This window comes from Amblyomma americanum, chromosome 1 (genome assembly GCF_052857255.1).
Source record: "Amblyomma americanum isolate KBUSLIRL-KWMA chromosome 1, ASM5285725v1, whole genome shotgun sequence".
Taxonomy (NCBI): Eukaryota; Metazoa; Arthropoda; class Arachnida; order Ixodida; family Ixodidae; genus Amblyomma; species Amblyomma americanum.
In genome coordinates, this window is record NC_135497.1 from 44,744,199 (window position 1) to 44,760,435 (window position 16,237).

At 43.2% G+C, this 16,237-nt stretch overlaps 1 protein-coding gene across 1 annotated transcript; it reads left to right on the forward strand.

Moving 5' to 3' along the window:
- The first annotated feature begins 1,742 nt into the window (after positions 1-1,742).
- Positions 1,743-12,263, forward strand: LOC144115334 (uncharacterized). Its single transcript, XM_077649676.1, has 7 exons — positions 1,743-2,141; positions 3,516-3,705; positions 3,779-3,973; positions 5,609-5,659; positions 9,167-9,217; positions 10,757-10,957; positions 12,244-12,263. The coding sequence occupies exons 1-7, from the start codon at positions 1,743-1,745 to the stop codon at positions 12,261-12,263; spliced, it is 1,107 nt and encodes a 368-aa protein (XP_077505802.1).
- The last annotated feature ends 3,974 nt before the right edge of the window (positions 12,264-16,237 follow it).

A 16,237-nucleotide genomic window follows, 5' to 3' on the forward strand; every position in this document is an offset into this window, starting at 1 on the left:
AAATTTACAAGGAGTACGACCACGACTGTCGTCTTGGGTGACTCCCACACAAAGCATCTGCACCAATATTTTGACGCAAGTCAGCCTGGAACACCTGCTTTTGTGTCTCTAAGTGGCGCCGTCATCGATGACGTTAAGAACCTTCTCGACTTCGTTCCATGCACAGCGGGGACCTTAATTCTTCATGTGGGAACCAATGATATCGTCTCGAGCTCTGGACGTGCTGCTTTTCACAAGTACCGTGTCCTGCTTCAAGTGATCTCGGATCAGCGCCCTGAAGTCAAGCGCATCTACGCTAGTTTGATTCTGCCTAGGTCTGTGAACCGACGTCGGCGGGCTCGAAACCAAGCCTTCGTTCGTCGTTGTAACCAAGAAGCATGCACCTTCAATGCCATTCTACGCAATCACTGCCGCATATCACGACACGTCTTCTTCGTTGACCATGGATTGGAGTGGCTGCCCCCCCCCCCACAATGGACCACAAAAGTCCGTCGGACATCCGTTGCAGATCCGAACGTCCGCTACTGTCTGCAACCCAATGTGGATGTACATCGGCTGTACATCGGATGTCCGTAACCGGAAATTAACAAAATCCACTGATAGTAAACCATCGGAGGTCCTGTGGATCTTTGCTTTTGGACGTCCATCACTTGCGAACCGGTGAAAGTCCTGCGGATTTACTTTTTTGGACGTATGAGTCGTTCCGGCGCGATATGATCCTCTGGTCATCCACTGTACATTTTTGTACGTTTGACGTTTTGCAAGTGCACATGTACGAGTTTTTCTTGCCGAACGAACGGCTACATGCGTCAAATATCAATTTCCGCCACCATACAGTTTCTAAACATTCAAATAATTCAAAACTGACAATACTTTTCCGCTCCAGCCAGCGCTAGCCACTCCCAAAGCCGGCCCAGTGGCGGCGCGCGCGGCCGCTTTTTCGCGCAGGGGGAACGGTGCGGAGCTCATGAAAGCGGTAATACCGATTAATTCATTTTTTATCACAGTCTTCTCGCGTACTTTTGGAGCTTCCTTTTCTGTGCTGATTTCGGATGACTCAACGCTAGAAAGGAGCCGGACGGACAAAGGCAAGAAACGTGAGTTGGTTTCCTTTTTTATTTCCTTTAGCCGACTGACGTTCGTTTGTAGTTTCGGGTTGCTCTCCTTTGTTACAATCTTCAGCCGATTTAGGTTCGTTGTACATGTGAAAACCGGACGTACTGTTATGGCGCGTGCTGTCATAGTTTGTTTTTCAGCAAGTCACATTTCTGTATACAGTCGGTACAGTTATGGCTATGCAACAGCGAGGCGATGCACGCGTATGTGAAAAAGCCTCTCGGGAGGCGAAAAAGTCATTGGCACTGCTTGGTCACACAAGTAAACACTCGCTGAAAGATGAGCGCCCTCGTGAGCTGATGAAGGGGCCTGCTGTGGTGACTGCTGAACATTCCATCGAAGCTTCTGGTGTCAGTGTTGGTGCTTGTGATAGTAACTCGGCTAGCTCGGCTGCCTTGAGTGCAAGTCCCCATCGTGCACATTTCTATGAGCCCACGCTGGGCATAGAAATTGGACTTTGTGCCGAGAGCAGCGACTGTAGAGCAACAACTGTGCAGACACAGCAGTGCGAGGCCAATGACCTACAAAGTGATTTCCGAGATTCTCTGCGCGAGTGGGCAGTTGAGCACGGAATCAAAAGGCGTGCGCTGACAGCTTTGCTGAAGATTTTATGGAGTCAGTCTGGTATGTCGGATCTACCAATGGATGGTCACACACTTCTGCGTACTCCACGGAAACCACAAGAACAATGCCCGGTCACACCATTAGCACCAGGTCACTATTGCTATTTCGGCCTTGCAGACGGGCTGCTCCGTTTGCTCCGTCTAGTAGAAAATCCGCCTGCTCTGATTCCGTTGTCTTTTAATATAGATGGTCTTCCACTGTCAAAAAGTTCAAAGATGCAGCTCTGGCCCATTCAGTGCCTTGCGCATGACTGTGGGGATGAAACACCATTTCTTGTTGGTGCGTTTGCAGGGAAGTCAAAGCCAGACTCTTCAGTTGAGTTTCTGAGACCATTTGTTTCCGAGCTACGGACTCTGCTCTCTGAAGGCCTCATTTTCAACGGCAGAGTTCTGCATGTGATTGTGAGAGCCATCATTTGTGATGCTCCCACGTGAGCTTTCATAATGGCGACAAAAGGGCATGGTGGCTACAGCGGTTGTCCGAAATGCACAGTGGAAGGGTCGTATTTACACGGCAGAGTTGTATTTCTGGACATGGACTGCCCACTGCGTACAGACTCGAGTTTCAGAGCACAGCACGACATTGAGCATCACAAGGGAATTTCAATTCTTTTGGACCTCCCAATCAACTGTGTCGATGATTTACCCTTGGACTATATGCACCTTGTGCTGCTTGGTGTCATGAAAAAGCTTCTTTCATTGTGGGTTTCGGGACCATTAAGTGTACGCTTTGGGCCACTTCATCGTCAAAATTTCAATGAAAAGAGCTCTCTGTTGCGTAGCTTCATACCTCGTGAATTGCCTCGCAAATCACGAGGGCTTGATGACATAGACCGTTGGAAGGCTTCTGAATTCAGGCTTTTTCTCTTTTACACCGGTCCAGTCATTCTGAAGTTCTGTTTGTCTGATCACCTGTACCAGCATTTTCTCTTTCTTCATGCTTCCCTTTCCATCCTCGCTAACAAGCTTCTATGTCATCAGCATGCTGCATATGCTGCTGAACTTCTGAGGTGTTTTGTTTCAGATTTTCGTAATCTGTATGGAGAAGAACATGTTTCCTTCAATGTACATTGCTTAATACATCTGTCCTCTGCTGTTGAAAGACATGGTGAGCTGGAATCCTTCAGCGCATTTCCATTCGAGAACAACATGCAAGCCATTAAGAAGCGCCTTCACAAACATGGAAAGCCACTGGAGCAGTTGTGGAATAGGATGACTGAGGCAGGTCTGAAGGCAAACAGCTGCGAGCCGTTGAGCAAGGAACCTTTGCCACTCCATCCACACTCGCAAGGTCTGCTGCTGCCAGAGTGCTGCCCTCCTGAGTATAAAACTGTGCAATTTGAAAACTTCAGAATTGCTCTGAATGACAAAGACAGCTGTTTTCTGCAAGATGGCCATGTCATTGTAGCCAAAAGCATAGTGCACCTGAAACGCTCGAATGAGCTTTGCATTATTGGTTATGAATTCTTAGTTAGGGAGGACTTGTACTCTGTGCCCTTCGGTTCCTCCAGGATTGGCATCTGTGTTGCGTCATCCCTCTCACCACCAAAGATATGGCGTCTGCGTAGGCTGCAAAAAATGGTGAAGCTACCAATGGGCGACAAGTTTTTAGTATTGCCAGAACTACATACTGCGAACTGACCTGCCACAAAATTCCACCAACATTATTGCTAACTTCTCGTACACAGATTTCGGTTAGTGCATGTTTTAGCAGTTAAAGCTGCTGTTTCTTCTGACTTGTGCAAGATTGATCTCTTCTTTTTTATCATTGTTTAGATGGCATATGCCATTGTCGAATTCTTGCACCATGAGCAAGAGGAGGTGGTGCCTTTGTCTTGGATAGATGACAGGCAGTGCGCGTGGCCAGATCATGCGAAGGGCGACCGCATCGTTTCGCTTGTTCGCAAAGCAGCACCACCAGACTCATCATGGAAGCGGTTTGACATTGCCCTTAAAGGGCTGTTTGGTAAGTGCAGTTGACGCAGTGGCCTTTTGCTGGGGACACCTTGCGCTAATATATGTCTAAAAATTTCTTCCAGGTGCATACAAGTTAGGAAGGAGAAAACTGGACAAAAGTCAATATACTTCTGAGCTTAGCAGCGACGGTGAACCACCGCACAAGAGAACTCGGAGGCCTCCGCAGGCGTGGTCTGAAGATGAGGTATCCGACACGCCTACGACAAAAGTACCATACAGGGAAAATGTGCCATCGGTGCCCCATGATTTTCCTCAAGGTTATTGTTTGTTGTCTCTTGAAGAATTCTAGGCAGCTACACTGTTGTAATGTTATTGTAGACAGTAGTTTGGTTTTATACTTTTCAGGGCTGTCCTCTTCTGTGCCTTGTACCATAAATCAAGGAGCCACAGAGAGCGCCACACCGAATGAGAGTAAGCAAGCTCACCATCGTCTTTTACCATTTTCTTTCAGATGTGTGCTATGTTGCGCTCACACATAGTGACATTATTTTTAGGCTTCAATGTGTTAAACCAGGGATGAAACGACCGCACATATTCCAAAACTTGCTTGTATCTTATTTTCCTGAACTTCTGTTTGCTAAATCAACAGTTATGCTAATGAGGGATGTGCCATTTGAAGCATAAAGGGAAACACTGTGCATGGAATTGTAACATTCATTAGCAGAAATAGACTGATTGATGTGTAAAATTTTTGTCACTAGCATAGCGATAACTTTTTTGCCCCATTGCGATTTGTGTGGTATCTTTTAATACATGAATAATGTGGAGCACATTATGGTATGCCTCCTTTGCGGAAGCAACAATTTGTCAGTGATGAGCGTGCACCGTGATTGCCTAATTTCAGAACTGAATGTGTGTATGAAGAACTTTACTTCAATGAATTCACTGTATGTGGCATTATAGAAGGCAGGATTTATTTATTTACAGTACCCTCAATCGCCGAAGCATTGCAGATGGGAGTGAGATGAACATTTGGGAGTGGGGAGAACATTTGCAGTGAACATTTGTGAGGAATTTTGGTTGAAGAGTAGCAAGTTGTATGTAGAAGACTTTAGGTGTACACGAGTTGTCAAGGAGAAAACTGGACAGGCGTAAATATACTTCAGTACTCAGCAGCGACGCGGAACTACTGCAGAATAGAGCTCGAAGGCCTCCGCAGGCATGGTCTGACGGTGAAGTATCAGACACAGAATAAATCTTGCAAAAAGTTCCTAGTATTGCATGTTATTTGTTACACCAATGGCAACTATAAGTGTTTCAGATGGAGAAGAAAAAAGATTAATTGACAGGGAACAGTAACTGATGCCATCGAGCATTGCATGACCTCCGGTGTCCTAGAAAAACCTGAGAATATCACAGACTACCATGTAAGCAGAAATAGGAAATGCAAGTAAAAAAAACACATTACACCTTCAGGTCGAGTCTTCCTTCCTTCATCTGTGTAGCATTTTACTGGGAACAGCACTGCCAGGCAGGATCAAAAATAATCTGATAAAGCTTTCTAAGCATTGTTTGGCATATTTATGTTCACTTTGTGTGTAAATAAATGGACGCTTGCACGCATGCAGCGTTATAAATGAGTGACATTTTAGCTGCAAGAAACTGCTCAGCTGATCCAAGGATTAACAATGATTTTCGCATGCTCAGTTGTCTTGTTTTGCATTCCATTTACATTTGGGCAATATTATTGGGAATTTCGAAGCTCTAATTTATTCACCATTTTAGTTCGTTTCATTTTTATTGTTACGGGCAGTTACTATAAATGCTGTGTACTCACAAGTCACATTTTGATCAAGACACCACTGTTGTGCAAACCGGATGAAATTTGTCAGGAGCTTCTGGCATTGCGTGGCGAAAATGTGCTTTATTCTGTTGCCTTTTGTGCTCTCCAGGCGATTTCCAGGAGCTTGTACGCATTGGCGATAAGGATCTTTTTGATAAAGGTCAGTAAATGCAACAGTTCCAGAATCTTCTATCAGTCCGCTTTTGAATGTTGTGGTGGGGTTAAGTGCACCGCATTTACAGATGCAGTATATGTCAGTAAATTATACTTTATCCTACAAGGCAGAGTAGTATAGTCACATTCCTGTGCATTTAATGAAACTGAAAGCTTAGATCAGTATATTTTGTACGGTTTAAAAATATTTCCTTAAAATTGAAGTTCAATTGATTATGAAATAAAAATTTAAGTTTTTTGTTGAAATAAAGTAATATTTACTCATAAAAATGGCACTTTGCACAGCCTTGGCTTTAACTCTAAAAAGTGTGATATATTCCTGCAATTTTTTGTTTTGATATAAAATTTATGCGTTCTGTCTAAAGGTTAGGCTGCTTGCTTTTCTTGCACTCGCAGATTTCAGGGCTTCCCGCAACTCTTCTGTTGATGATGGTAAATTCAGATTTTTCGCTTTGCATTTACTTATCTCCGCGTTCTGTTCAGTGTACCTCATGAGGTTAAGTGCTTAAAAACCTTCAAAAATTTGTTTTCTGACTCTGAACCAAAGATTTTCGTAAATAAAGCACTTTTATTTGTCAGCGCATCCAACTAACTTTGCTTTGGGGTCTCTATTGCTTGTCAACTCTCCAAAAAGGTGCCTTCTTAAGGGCACAGGGTAAGGTAAAATTAGAAAAAAATCGTTTTTTTTCTTTTGTAATTTTAGAAGTTCAATTCTTTCTACACATGTTCCATGATCGCACTTTCCTCAGAAAGCCATATTTACGGCTGAAAAACGCTTTTTGCGAAACCGAGTAGTGAGCGGCCACGCCCCCTTTCAGGATTAACGTCAATTTTTTCAACCAAAAAGTCCACCACTTGATTTCAAAACTTGTCTAAAATCAGCTACATATAAAAAATTGTCTGGCAACTATTGTACAGCTCCTCTTGTTTAGCCAAGACAATCCTGAGACGCTTTGCACGTTTTTTCCACGTTTCTGCAACCTTCATGCAGCTGCGTCCGAGTGCTATCCCTTTCGATCAGTATTGTAAATTGTGCCGGTGTTGGTTGCTGCTGATAAGTTGAGATGCCCAGGGCAAAGAAGGCCTTCGTCAGGCGTGAATTTCACGGCAACCGCTACGCTCATCGTGAAAAAGCAAAAGGATGTCCACGACCGAATGAGATCCCGAACGCCGAACGCGCCAGCTCCTCGACATCGAAGCTTTCAAGATTTTCTCTGTGCTTCCAGGAAGAGGATGTGCTACAGAGCAGCAGCCAATATGCCTTAATGGACATGGACGGCATTTGTGCCGCAATTACACAGATTTGTGTGTGCAGAGAGTGCGGTGGAAGTGTTGAGCTCATCGAAATTGTGACAAAACGAGTAGGTGTTGCAAGCGTTTAGAGTTTGAACTGTGAAGTGTGTAGTGCCGCACAACGATTTGAGACGTCGAAGAAAACTACTTCTGGCCTCTATGAAGCCAACCTCAGGTTAGTGTATGCCTTGAGGTCCATTGGTAAGGGAATGGCTGCAGGAAATATACTCTGTGCTATGCTAAACCTTCCTAAGCCGCCGACAAAGTTTGCGAAATACAATCAAGAGCTTCTAGGTCACATCGAAGCTGCTGCTCAGGAGTCGATGAAAAGGGCAGCTGACGAAGCTGTGCAGCTGAATGAGGGGGATAAAGACATCGCAGTTGCTCTTGATGGAAGCTGGCAGAAGCGAGGCCATACTTCCAATAACGGCATAGTCTCTGCGACCAGTGTAGACTCTGGGAAAGTGCTGGATGTGGAGGTTTTGTCTAAACGTTGTCCAAAGTGCAGCATCAAGGGTACAAACAGTGACCCCCTTCATAGAGAGGTGTGCCAAAGCAACTACCAAGGCACCAGCGGTGGAATGGAAGTCGCACGAGCACTGAAAATTTTCGGCAGGAGTGAGGAGCTTCACGGCGTTCGATACGTCAAATACCTTGGGGATGGTGACAGCAAGGCTTTTATGGCTGTGAAGGCACAAATGCCATATGGTGAATCCGTTGAAATATCCAAAGTTGAGTGCATAGGGCACGTGCAAAAAAGGATGGGCACAAGGTTACGAAGGCTAAAAAAAGGAAACAAAGCAGGAAAACTCTCTGATGGAAAGAGCCTCTCGGGCCGAGGCCGACTGACTGATGCAGTAATAGGGCACGTGCAAAAAAGGATGGGCACAAGGTTACGAAGGCTAAAAAAAGGAAACAAAGCAGGAAAACTCTCTGATGGAAAGAGCCTCTCGGGCCGAGGCCGACTGAGTGATGCAGTAATAGACAAGCTCCAGACGTACTATGGTTTGGCCATCAGAAGAAATGTAGGAAACCTGGACGAAATGCGAAAGGCCGTTTGGGCAACCTTCTTCCACTTATCGGCCACAGACGATGACCCATGCCATGGACTTTGCCCAAAGATACCTGATACGTGGTGTGCCTTCAACAGAAGTCGGTCAGAGGGCAAGCCATTTTTCCACAAGGAGAGTTTGCCTGCATCTGTCTTGGAGGCTATCAAACCCATTTATAGGGAGCTATGGAAGGCTGAGCTCCTAGAGAAGTGCCTGCATGGGCAAACTCAAAATGCAAATGAGTCGTTCAACCATGTTGTTCGGGAACGCGCGCCAAAGAATGTGTTTGTTAGGCTTCGGACCCTACGGATGGCAACACTGGATGCTGTTCTTTCATTTAATGATGGTAGCATCGCACGGGCCAACGTTTTGAAGGCGTGTGGATTGAACCCAGGGAGCAACACCATCAAGTGGCTGAGGGAAGCTGACCATAAGCGCATGTACTTTGCGGACCGAGCAACACGACAGCTTACAAAAGAGGCCCGACAGTCAAAACGACAAGCCGAAAAGCGAAAAAATGACGGCGACAGTGACTACGAAGCAGCGGGCTATTAAACCAATTACTATGGAGGCGTTTCTACGAATAAAAAATGGTTTTTCACATCTTTTTTCTCTTTACGTTCTATTATCTCAAAACAGTGTTTTTTCTTACAAAGGTACCATTATTTCCAATGCCTTTCAAGACAGACGGCTGATTTTTTTTGCAATCATCTACATAAGTGTTGCCAACTACTGAACTAGAATTAAGCAATTTCACTGAGCAGTTATTCTGTTATGAATTTTGAAATGCGCAAAGAAAGGCCAGATTTGTGTACTACCGGGAAAATTTTATTAAAAATCGAATTTTCAACACATTTCAAATATTCTAGTTCAGTAAAAAGAGCACAAAATTTGGCAAACAATGATATATGTATTATTAGGCTACTGTTATTAGTTAGTGAGAAACATGTACCTCAACATGGCCTAAAATGCATGGGAAGTATAGGGCTTACCCTGTGCCCTTAAAGATGCTATTGCATGCTAGTTTTTGCAACTAGAAATAGTTTTCAATTAGCATTTAGTTTCTTTCGGAAATATTTGGCTGTTGTTTTTTGGAGTATTTGTCCATGCTACAGCAAATGCTCAGAGACTAAGACTTGCATTTCCAGGGCATGAAGGAGAGGCACGGTTGAGTGACAGGCGGGACTCAGTAGATGAAGGTAAGCTTTTACATCGAATGCACACTTGCTCATGGATACTTAGATGCTATTTGCTTGGAATTTTTCACTGTCTCGCTCCCTCTTCCACTTCTCTAGTGTAAGGTAGTGAACCAGATGTGCCCAGTTAACACAGCGGCTTTCCTTACTTAAGGACATGCCTTACTTAGCTGGTTTATGGTTTTCAGGGATTTAAAGTCCTGAAACTACTCGGGCTGTGAGAGACTGTAGTGGAGGGCTTTTGACCTCCTGTGGTTTTGACCTCCTGGGGTTTAAAGAATTTTGACTTCCTGGGGTTCTTTAACGTGCACTGACATTGCACAGTACACGGGCCTCTAGCATTTTGCCTCCACTGGAATGCAACTGCCGCGGCCGCGCCTTACCTAATTGTTGTAATCATTGTCTACCAAGGAATGTAGCTAAGAGTACATGTGGCTGCTTCACGGATTTGTTTCTGCTTTCATCGGAAATTTTTTTAAGGGGTTAGGTAGGTAGGAAAAACTTTATTGAAAATGCCGGCAACCGACGGTTTGACGCGTCGTGACGTTGGCCAAGCGTCGACCCGGGGTTATGCGCTCCTCTGCACTACCCCCGTTCGGCCCGTTTGTGGTGGGTCGTGAGGCTTGTGCTTTTCGAGCGCACCCCGGGCCTGCTGGACGGCCCATAGTTGAATGTCCTTGTCTGCAGACTGCACTGCACTTTGAAGTTCGGGCGGGTATATCCTGGAGGTAGCCTCGGTCGGGAACCTGGCACAGTCCCACATGATGTGCCATTGGTCCGCCGGACCAGCTGCACAAACATTGTACACATCGCTCGGATAGAGTTCTGGGTGAAGTACGTGTAGCACTGCCGGGGCGAGGAGTGACCCGGTCTGTATCTGTCTTAGGATGACGGCCTCCTCCCGACTGAGTGCCGGGTGGGGAGGCGGCATTGTCCGTCGAGCTAGGCGGTAACACATGGTAACTTCGCCATAACTGGTTACGCGGTCCTTGGTTTCGAACCACCACACGGAACGGTCACTCTCGGGGGCGCGGAGGGTAAGCGCTCGCTCCGCCGAATGGGCCGTCTCGTTGTGGTTCGGCGAGGATGCACACTCGCCCGCGTGCGCCGGGAACCACTTGATACGGATGGTGCTGCGGCGGTCTTGGGGTTAATTTACCACCTGTTGTGCTGTTGCAAAGTTAAATTTATTATTTTTTTTATGTTCCTTACAGGCCCCTGTTGGGTCATTCGGTAATGTAGATTACAGGCAAATCATTATGACTGAAAGCAAAAAATATTAATCCCGACGCTACAGGGTTTTAGGATGGTAAATTACAGTCAACCTTTCATTACTGTTTAGCCACTTGCCTTGTGATTTTTGCAATCTATGTGGTGCTAGCACCTAACGTTTCTTTCTTCATTTAAACTACTAATAAGAAAAGAGTGGTCATGACAAAACATAAACTGCCAGAGACTAATCTTTAATTCAGGAAATTAGAGTGCCAAATGCCTTTTGTTTCAGTTATATATTCTTGGTTGTTTCCCTTTCCCTATTTCTAGACTTCAAGCAGCACGTTATCCGACTACTCAACATCTTGCGCTTTACACAGCAGCAACACGGAGATATGCTAAACAAACTATGCGAAGTGCTTCCAAGCCAAGCAATCATCACCAAGCCCCTGCTTATCAGTGAACCATTCACTTCAGTGGATGACCTGCTCAAGTTCAACGAGAAGTTGGACAAAGAAAACTGCACTTCTGGTGAGTGTTCATATAATCAGGTCATGCAGAATATAAAGAGGCAAATTAGCATGAGCTCTCGACACAGACCGACAAAAAAAAAGATTACAAGGGTGCTGCTGCCAACTGCTCTTTTCGTATGTTCGGCACATAGTTCATTACTGCAGGCTAATGGGTAAGTTCAAATGGTGCCGTTTTGGACAAAGGATGCTGTACCATGGGGCACATATTCAAGATGCATATGATAGGCTTGCACATGGGCAGTATATTCATAGCAAAGAATCATTGCTTCTGAAAATTTTAAGAGATCAGTTGCTAAAGACAGTAGCACATGCAGTAGCAGCCCTCCTCGCTTTGCTGCACTGGGTCGAAAAAAATTGCAGTAATGCATCTACTTTAGGGCTTGTCCAACTACTCTAACACATGCTCTTGTTAAATGCAAAATGTTACATGCATCACGAATGATTCACCACAGGAGTCACATTTTAGTGTGGTTATTGTCGGAAGTTCCATTATGCACAGCAAGAGCTCAATGTATGCTAGAACTGCGCAAACTGCATGCCCATGAGAAATTATTTTTATGTTCATCAATCTTTTGGTACTGTGCATCCCTTTAGATTAGCAGCTCCTCAAGCAACAGTGCCTTTTATAGGAAGACATCTAGATACACAATCTATTTCCCCCCTTTCATTGAACCTCAGAGTTTACTTAGCAAAGTAGAAATGACCTGTGTAGGAAATTTTCTTTTCTGGTGTTCTTGTCATAACACGCCTGCGGAGGGTAGGTAATCTAGCTGAATTTTCCAGCATTATTCTTTTCATCTATGATTGTTTTGAATTAATATGAACAGATTTCTTAGTTTAACCATTTGTAGGATACCTGGACAAATGTGTCTCACTTGCTTCAAGTCTTGACAAATGGAAAATGGTGAACCTATCTACCATACTTCTTTTGAACAGCGCAAAAGACACGGAAGCAGAAGGGGCATACAGGACAGCAGAAGGGTAGACAGCCCACACATCTACCCTTGTAGCTATCTACCATAGTTTTGCATGCTGAAAACTACCAAACTATCAAACAGACATTCAGCGTGTTTTTATTGGTCGCTGGTAAGCATCCTTGATGCTCTGTGTTTTTACATGCACATGTGTACAGTTCGACGCGGCAAATTTTGTAGGGAAAAAATCTGCTTAAGCATCTTCTCTCAGTCAACTGCCTCATAATACATCTTGAAGCAATTTTCAATACTGATGCAAGTATATTCATATGTTAAAGGAGATGCGGTGTGGATTCTTGCCTCATTGCAGGTCTTTTAACAAAAACATAGGCGCAAATATTTACTACTTTTTTTTCTACAAAACGAGTGCCCGAAATAGCTTGGAAATGATGTCGTTAAGTTTTACCATTTGTATACATGTGAAACGTACAATTTGTTGCTTCACTAAGAGTAAAATTTTTGTGCTTGTAAGTGAAGTGAAAAAATTTTGTCCTGAAGCTATGTAAACTAGCCTTTGCCAACCAGAGTACCGTATTTACTCGATTCTGACGCGCTCTCGATTGTAAGGCACATCCATTTTTAAAGGTCAGAAAAAGAAGTGTTACTGGCATAGTCATATTCGATTGTAACACTCATGCAATTTTTAGGCGACATTTTTTTCATTAAAAAGGTGTGTGCTATAACCAAGTAAATACGGTATGCAAACAGTCTCCAGTGGTAATTTTTGTGTAATTTGCAACCCCACAGTATAGTATACGGTAAACATTTGCAAGAAATCCTTAACTGCAGAGCAATATGCTTGTGTTAGAGCATGTGCACGGTGTTAGCAGTAATGCAACTCGACTATGTTTAATGCTTAGTGGCAATTATGTTGTGTCCTGTTAAACATCTTTTGAGCATTGGTTTTGTTTCTTATGTGTGATACACTTTTTCAGCAGCTTTGTTTTCTTTTGTGCACATGCACTTGCCAAAAAGCTAAATATTCTGCAAAATGATCTGCACCTCTTTATGTACTGGAGATGCATTTCTTAAAAACAGCGCTTGCTTTCTTTGCAGGTGCGAGAGCTTGTGCAGCTTGGGGGGAAAAATTCAAATGTCGCTGCTAAGCGCATGCTGGCATATGTAATAAGTGATCAGCTGGCAACAAAGTTCTCTTAGGTCGGGAGGAAAAACAAGCTGAACTTTTCAGCCTTGAAGATGTCCAATGCAATTATAGTTAAGCCAAAGGCTACTGCTTGCTTAAAAGCTTCAGTGGGGTGGAGAACCAGTTGCAGAAAATTTAATTTTGGTTGCCTGTAGCAGCCACAAATGTTGTACCTCTCTCCACATTGTAAGAATGAAACTTGGAAAAAAGACATTTCTCCCCTTTTATTTCAAAATTTTTTCTGCTGGACACATGGGCATGAAATGGATTTTTGCAAACAAGTTCAGTGTTTGCCTCTTGCAGCGAGAGCTATAAGAGGAACTTGCCATAGAATAACTGGTGTTGAGTTAACCTCTGTTCAACTTCTGGCCAAATAGAAAGTTATGCAGGTAAACCCGAGTGATAAGGGCCGTGGAGGCTCCCGGAAAAACATTTCATATGTAGTCTTGTGATTCATTGTGTTGTCATTGATACTTTTCCCTGCAGAATCCTGAATAGTTTTCATTCCTCTTTGTAAGGTTTGTGAGTGTCTAGGGGAAGGAGTATTGGGATGTTGGATTACCTGTCCTTTACTTCCTCGCATCTCATTCAGCTTGCTTAACACACATATAATGGTGGGTGAGTTGCTAAGTTGATAAACTCCCCAAGTGACTGAAATAATTTTGGGCTATCCTGTATGGCATACCTTATTACCACAATGTTGATTTGGGAAGTTACATAGTTTTGTAGCAGGTATAGTGAAGCAGTTCATTTAGGCTGCATTAACATGCATGCAAACAAGTGGACCAACAAAAGTTATAGCCAAATGTTGGAACTGTCATGCTGCTGTACATACAGTTGCTAAGAGCAAACAAGCTTTAAAGCCCAAGGTTTCAACAAAATCGTGTCATAGCTGTTACTCGCACTGGCTTTGAATAACTGAAAACCAAAGGCCATCGCTGAGGAGAATGAAACAAAAGTTTGTACACCTTTAACACAGCAGTTTAATGCCCCTGTTACACGGGCACTGAAAAGGCCTTTGAGAATCGGCTCTTATATCCAAAGGCATAAGGTGTGCAGCTATACGGCAAAAATGTTGCGCCTTTGCTGCTGAGGGCCTTTGAGGCGACGGCGCCCGTCCGAGACCTTTGCGGGCCCAAAGGCGCGGCCTTCGAGAACCTGCGATCGCAGTGCTGTCCAACGTCAAAAAGTAAAAGCAATGAAAAAAAAATGCAGCCAAAAATGTTTGCGAACATCTTTTAAGCATACGAAAGGTGTGTCTGGCTTTGTTTTTTGTACGGGTGTTTATATTTTATGCTGCCCAGATAAGACAGTAAAGTGTTGCAGCAACACCGAGTGCTCCTGGTGGCCAAGGCAATACACAAAGCCTGCTGCTGCTGATGAGAACAGTTGTTGCAGTTCTTTCAAGAAAATAATTAGAATAAAAAACCTACCTGTGCTCAACGACTGAACAGAATTCCCCACTTTAATTTTAAAACACTCACTTCAGCCGCCTCGAGCACAGCAGCGTGTTTTACTGTTTTACTCCTAAAACAAAGGGCCTAATTATATGAAATGTACAGCATCAAACTTTGCTGTGTGAGGGCAGTTGTATTGGAGCTATCTTGTGCTGTTATAAGTGGGTTTAGTGGTTTGAGTTACTTTGATAACAAATTCTTGCATCATTACTATTTGAGCTGCCAACTGTACATTCTAAACTTTTTTATAACGTGTATTCTTTCTTAAGAAAACCTTTTTTGCTAATATCATAATTTGTCACTAGCAGTGTTTTAGTGTGTAGTGAAATACTATCACACAGTTTAAACACAAAATTTTAACAACTTGTGGTTTTTATTTTTAGCTGCCGCGGCGGAGTTTCCACAAGGAAGTGTGGCCAACATCGAGGATTCAATAAAATCATGGCTAAGACACGCGCCTGAGAGACTTTTCGGAAGTCAAGGACGAAAGAAATCAGCGTCTTCTGCTGACCCATCTGAAGGTGTGTGTTTTGTGCACGCCAAAATCACTAGCAGCCATAATTTGGGTGACTAATCAAACCCAGCCCCGCTTGCCATTGCAGCATGTTTATACTTTAAGATGTCAACCTCCACTTGTGTGATCAAAAAAGAAGGAAGCTATTGGTCCACTACAGTTTTACAGTGGCAGCTTTGAAGCTTATAAAGTTGTTAAGAAAAGTGTGTTTACAGTTCATGCTTAGTCAAAAGTATATATATAAATATATATATATATATATATATATATATATATATATATATATATATATATATATATATATATATATATATATATATACAGACCACTACAGTCCTGAAGAAGACCGCACCGCGGTCGAAACGTTGATAAATAAAAGTGTCTTTGTAGAAGTGCCCACTTCTCTTAAATCTATATATATATATATATATATATATATATATATATATATATATATATATATATATATATATATATATATATATACCGGGTGTCCCAGCTAACAAGAGCCAAGGGTTAGAAAATCAATCATTAGAAATAGACGAGTGCAACCAACTGCATATTGGTGACAGCCATCTTGCGCACCACAGGCATTTTTTTGTTTTGAAATTATTAGTTTAATTAGGTTAATTATCTAAATTAATAAATACTGACTTTAGACAACAGATTGCATTTGAAGAATTGTTGAGCACCTTCAGTAACCCCCATTCTATCATTTTACGATAGGGAAACCCTCACGCGTGTCTTTTTTCCCAGCTGCAAAGAAACCCCGCGAAATACAAAATAAATCACTTGACTGACGCACTTGCACGCCAAGATCGTGCTGCTCTCAAGCGTGGTTCGAGCAAACGAAATCACCCGCAGCCTTGACTCGACGGCCTCGCAGCAGCGGCAGGCCGATATGTTGGCGGTGGTTTCTCGTCTGCGTCAGCCAGTGGCACTTATGACGGTGCTAGTTGCTAGGTGCTAGTATATATATATATATATATATATATATATATATATATATATATATATATATATATATATATATATATATATATATATACTAGCACCTAGCAACTAGCACGCATGGGCATGATTGGTGCCTTGGCTAATTCTTTATATTCAGTTGCTTTTATTCTCTTCCAGGAATAAGTGTTAGTCCTCAAAAATTGTAATCGCCCTCCCCGTTTTCATTTTAACGAGC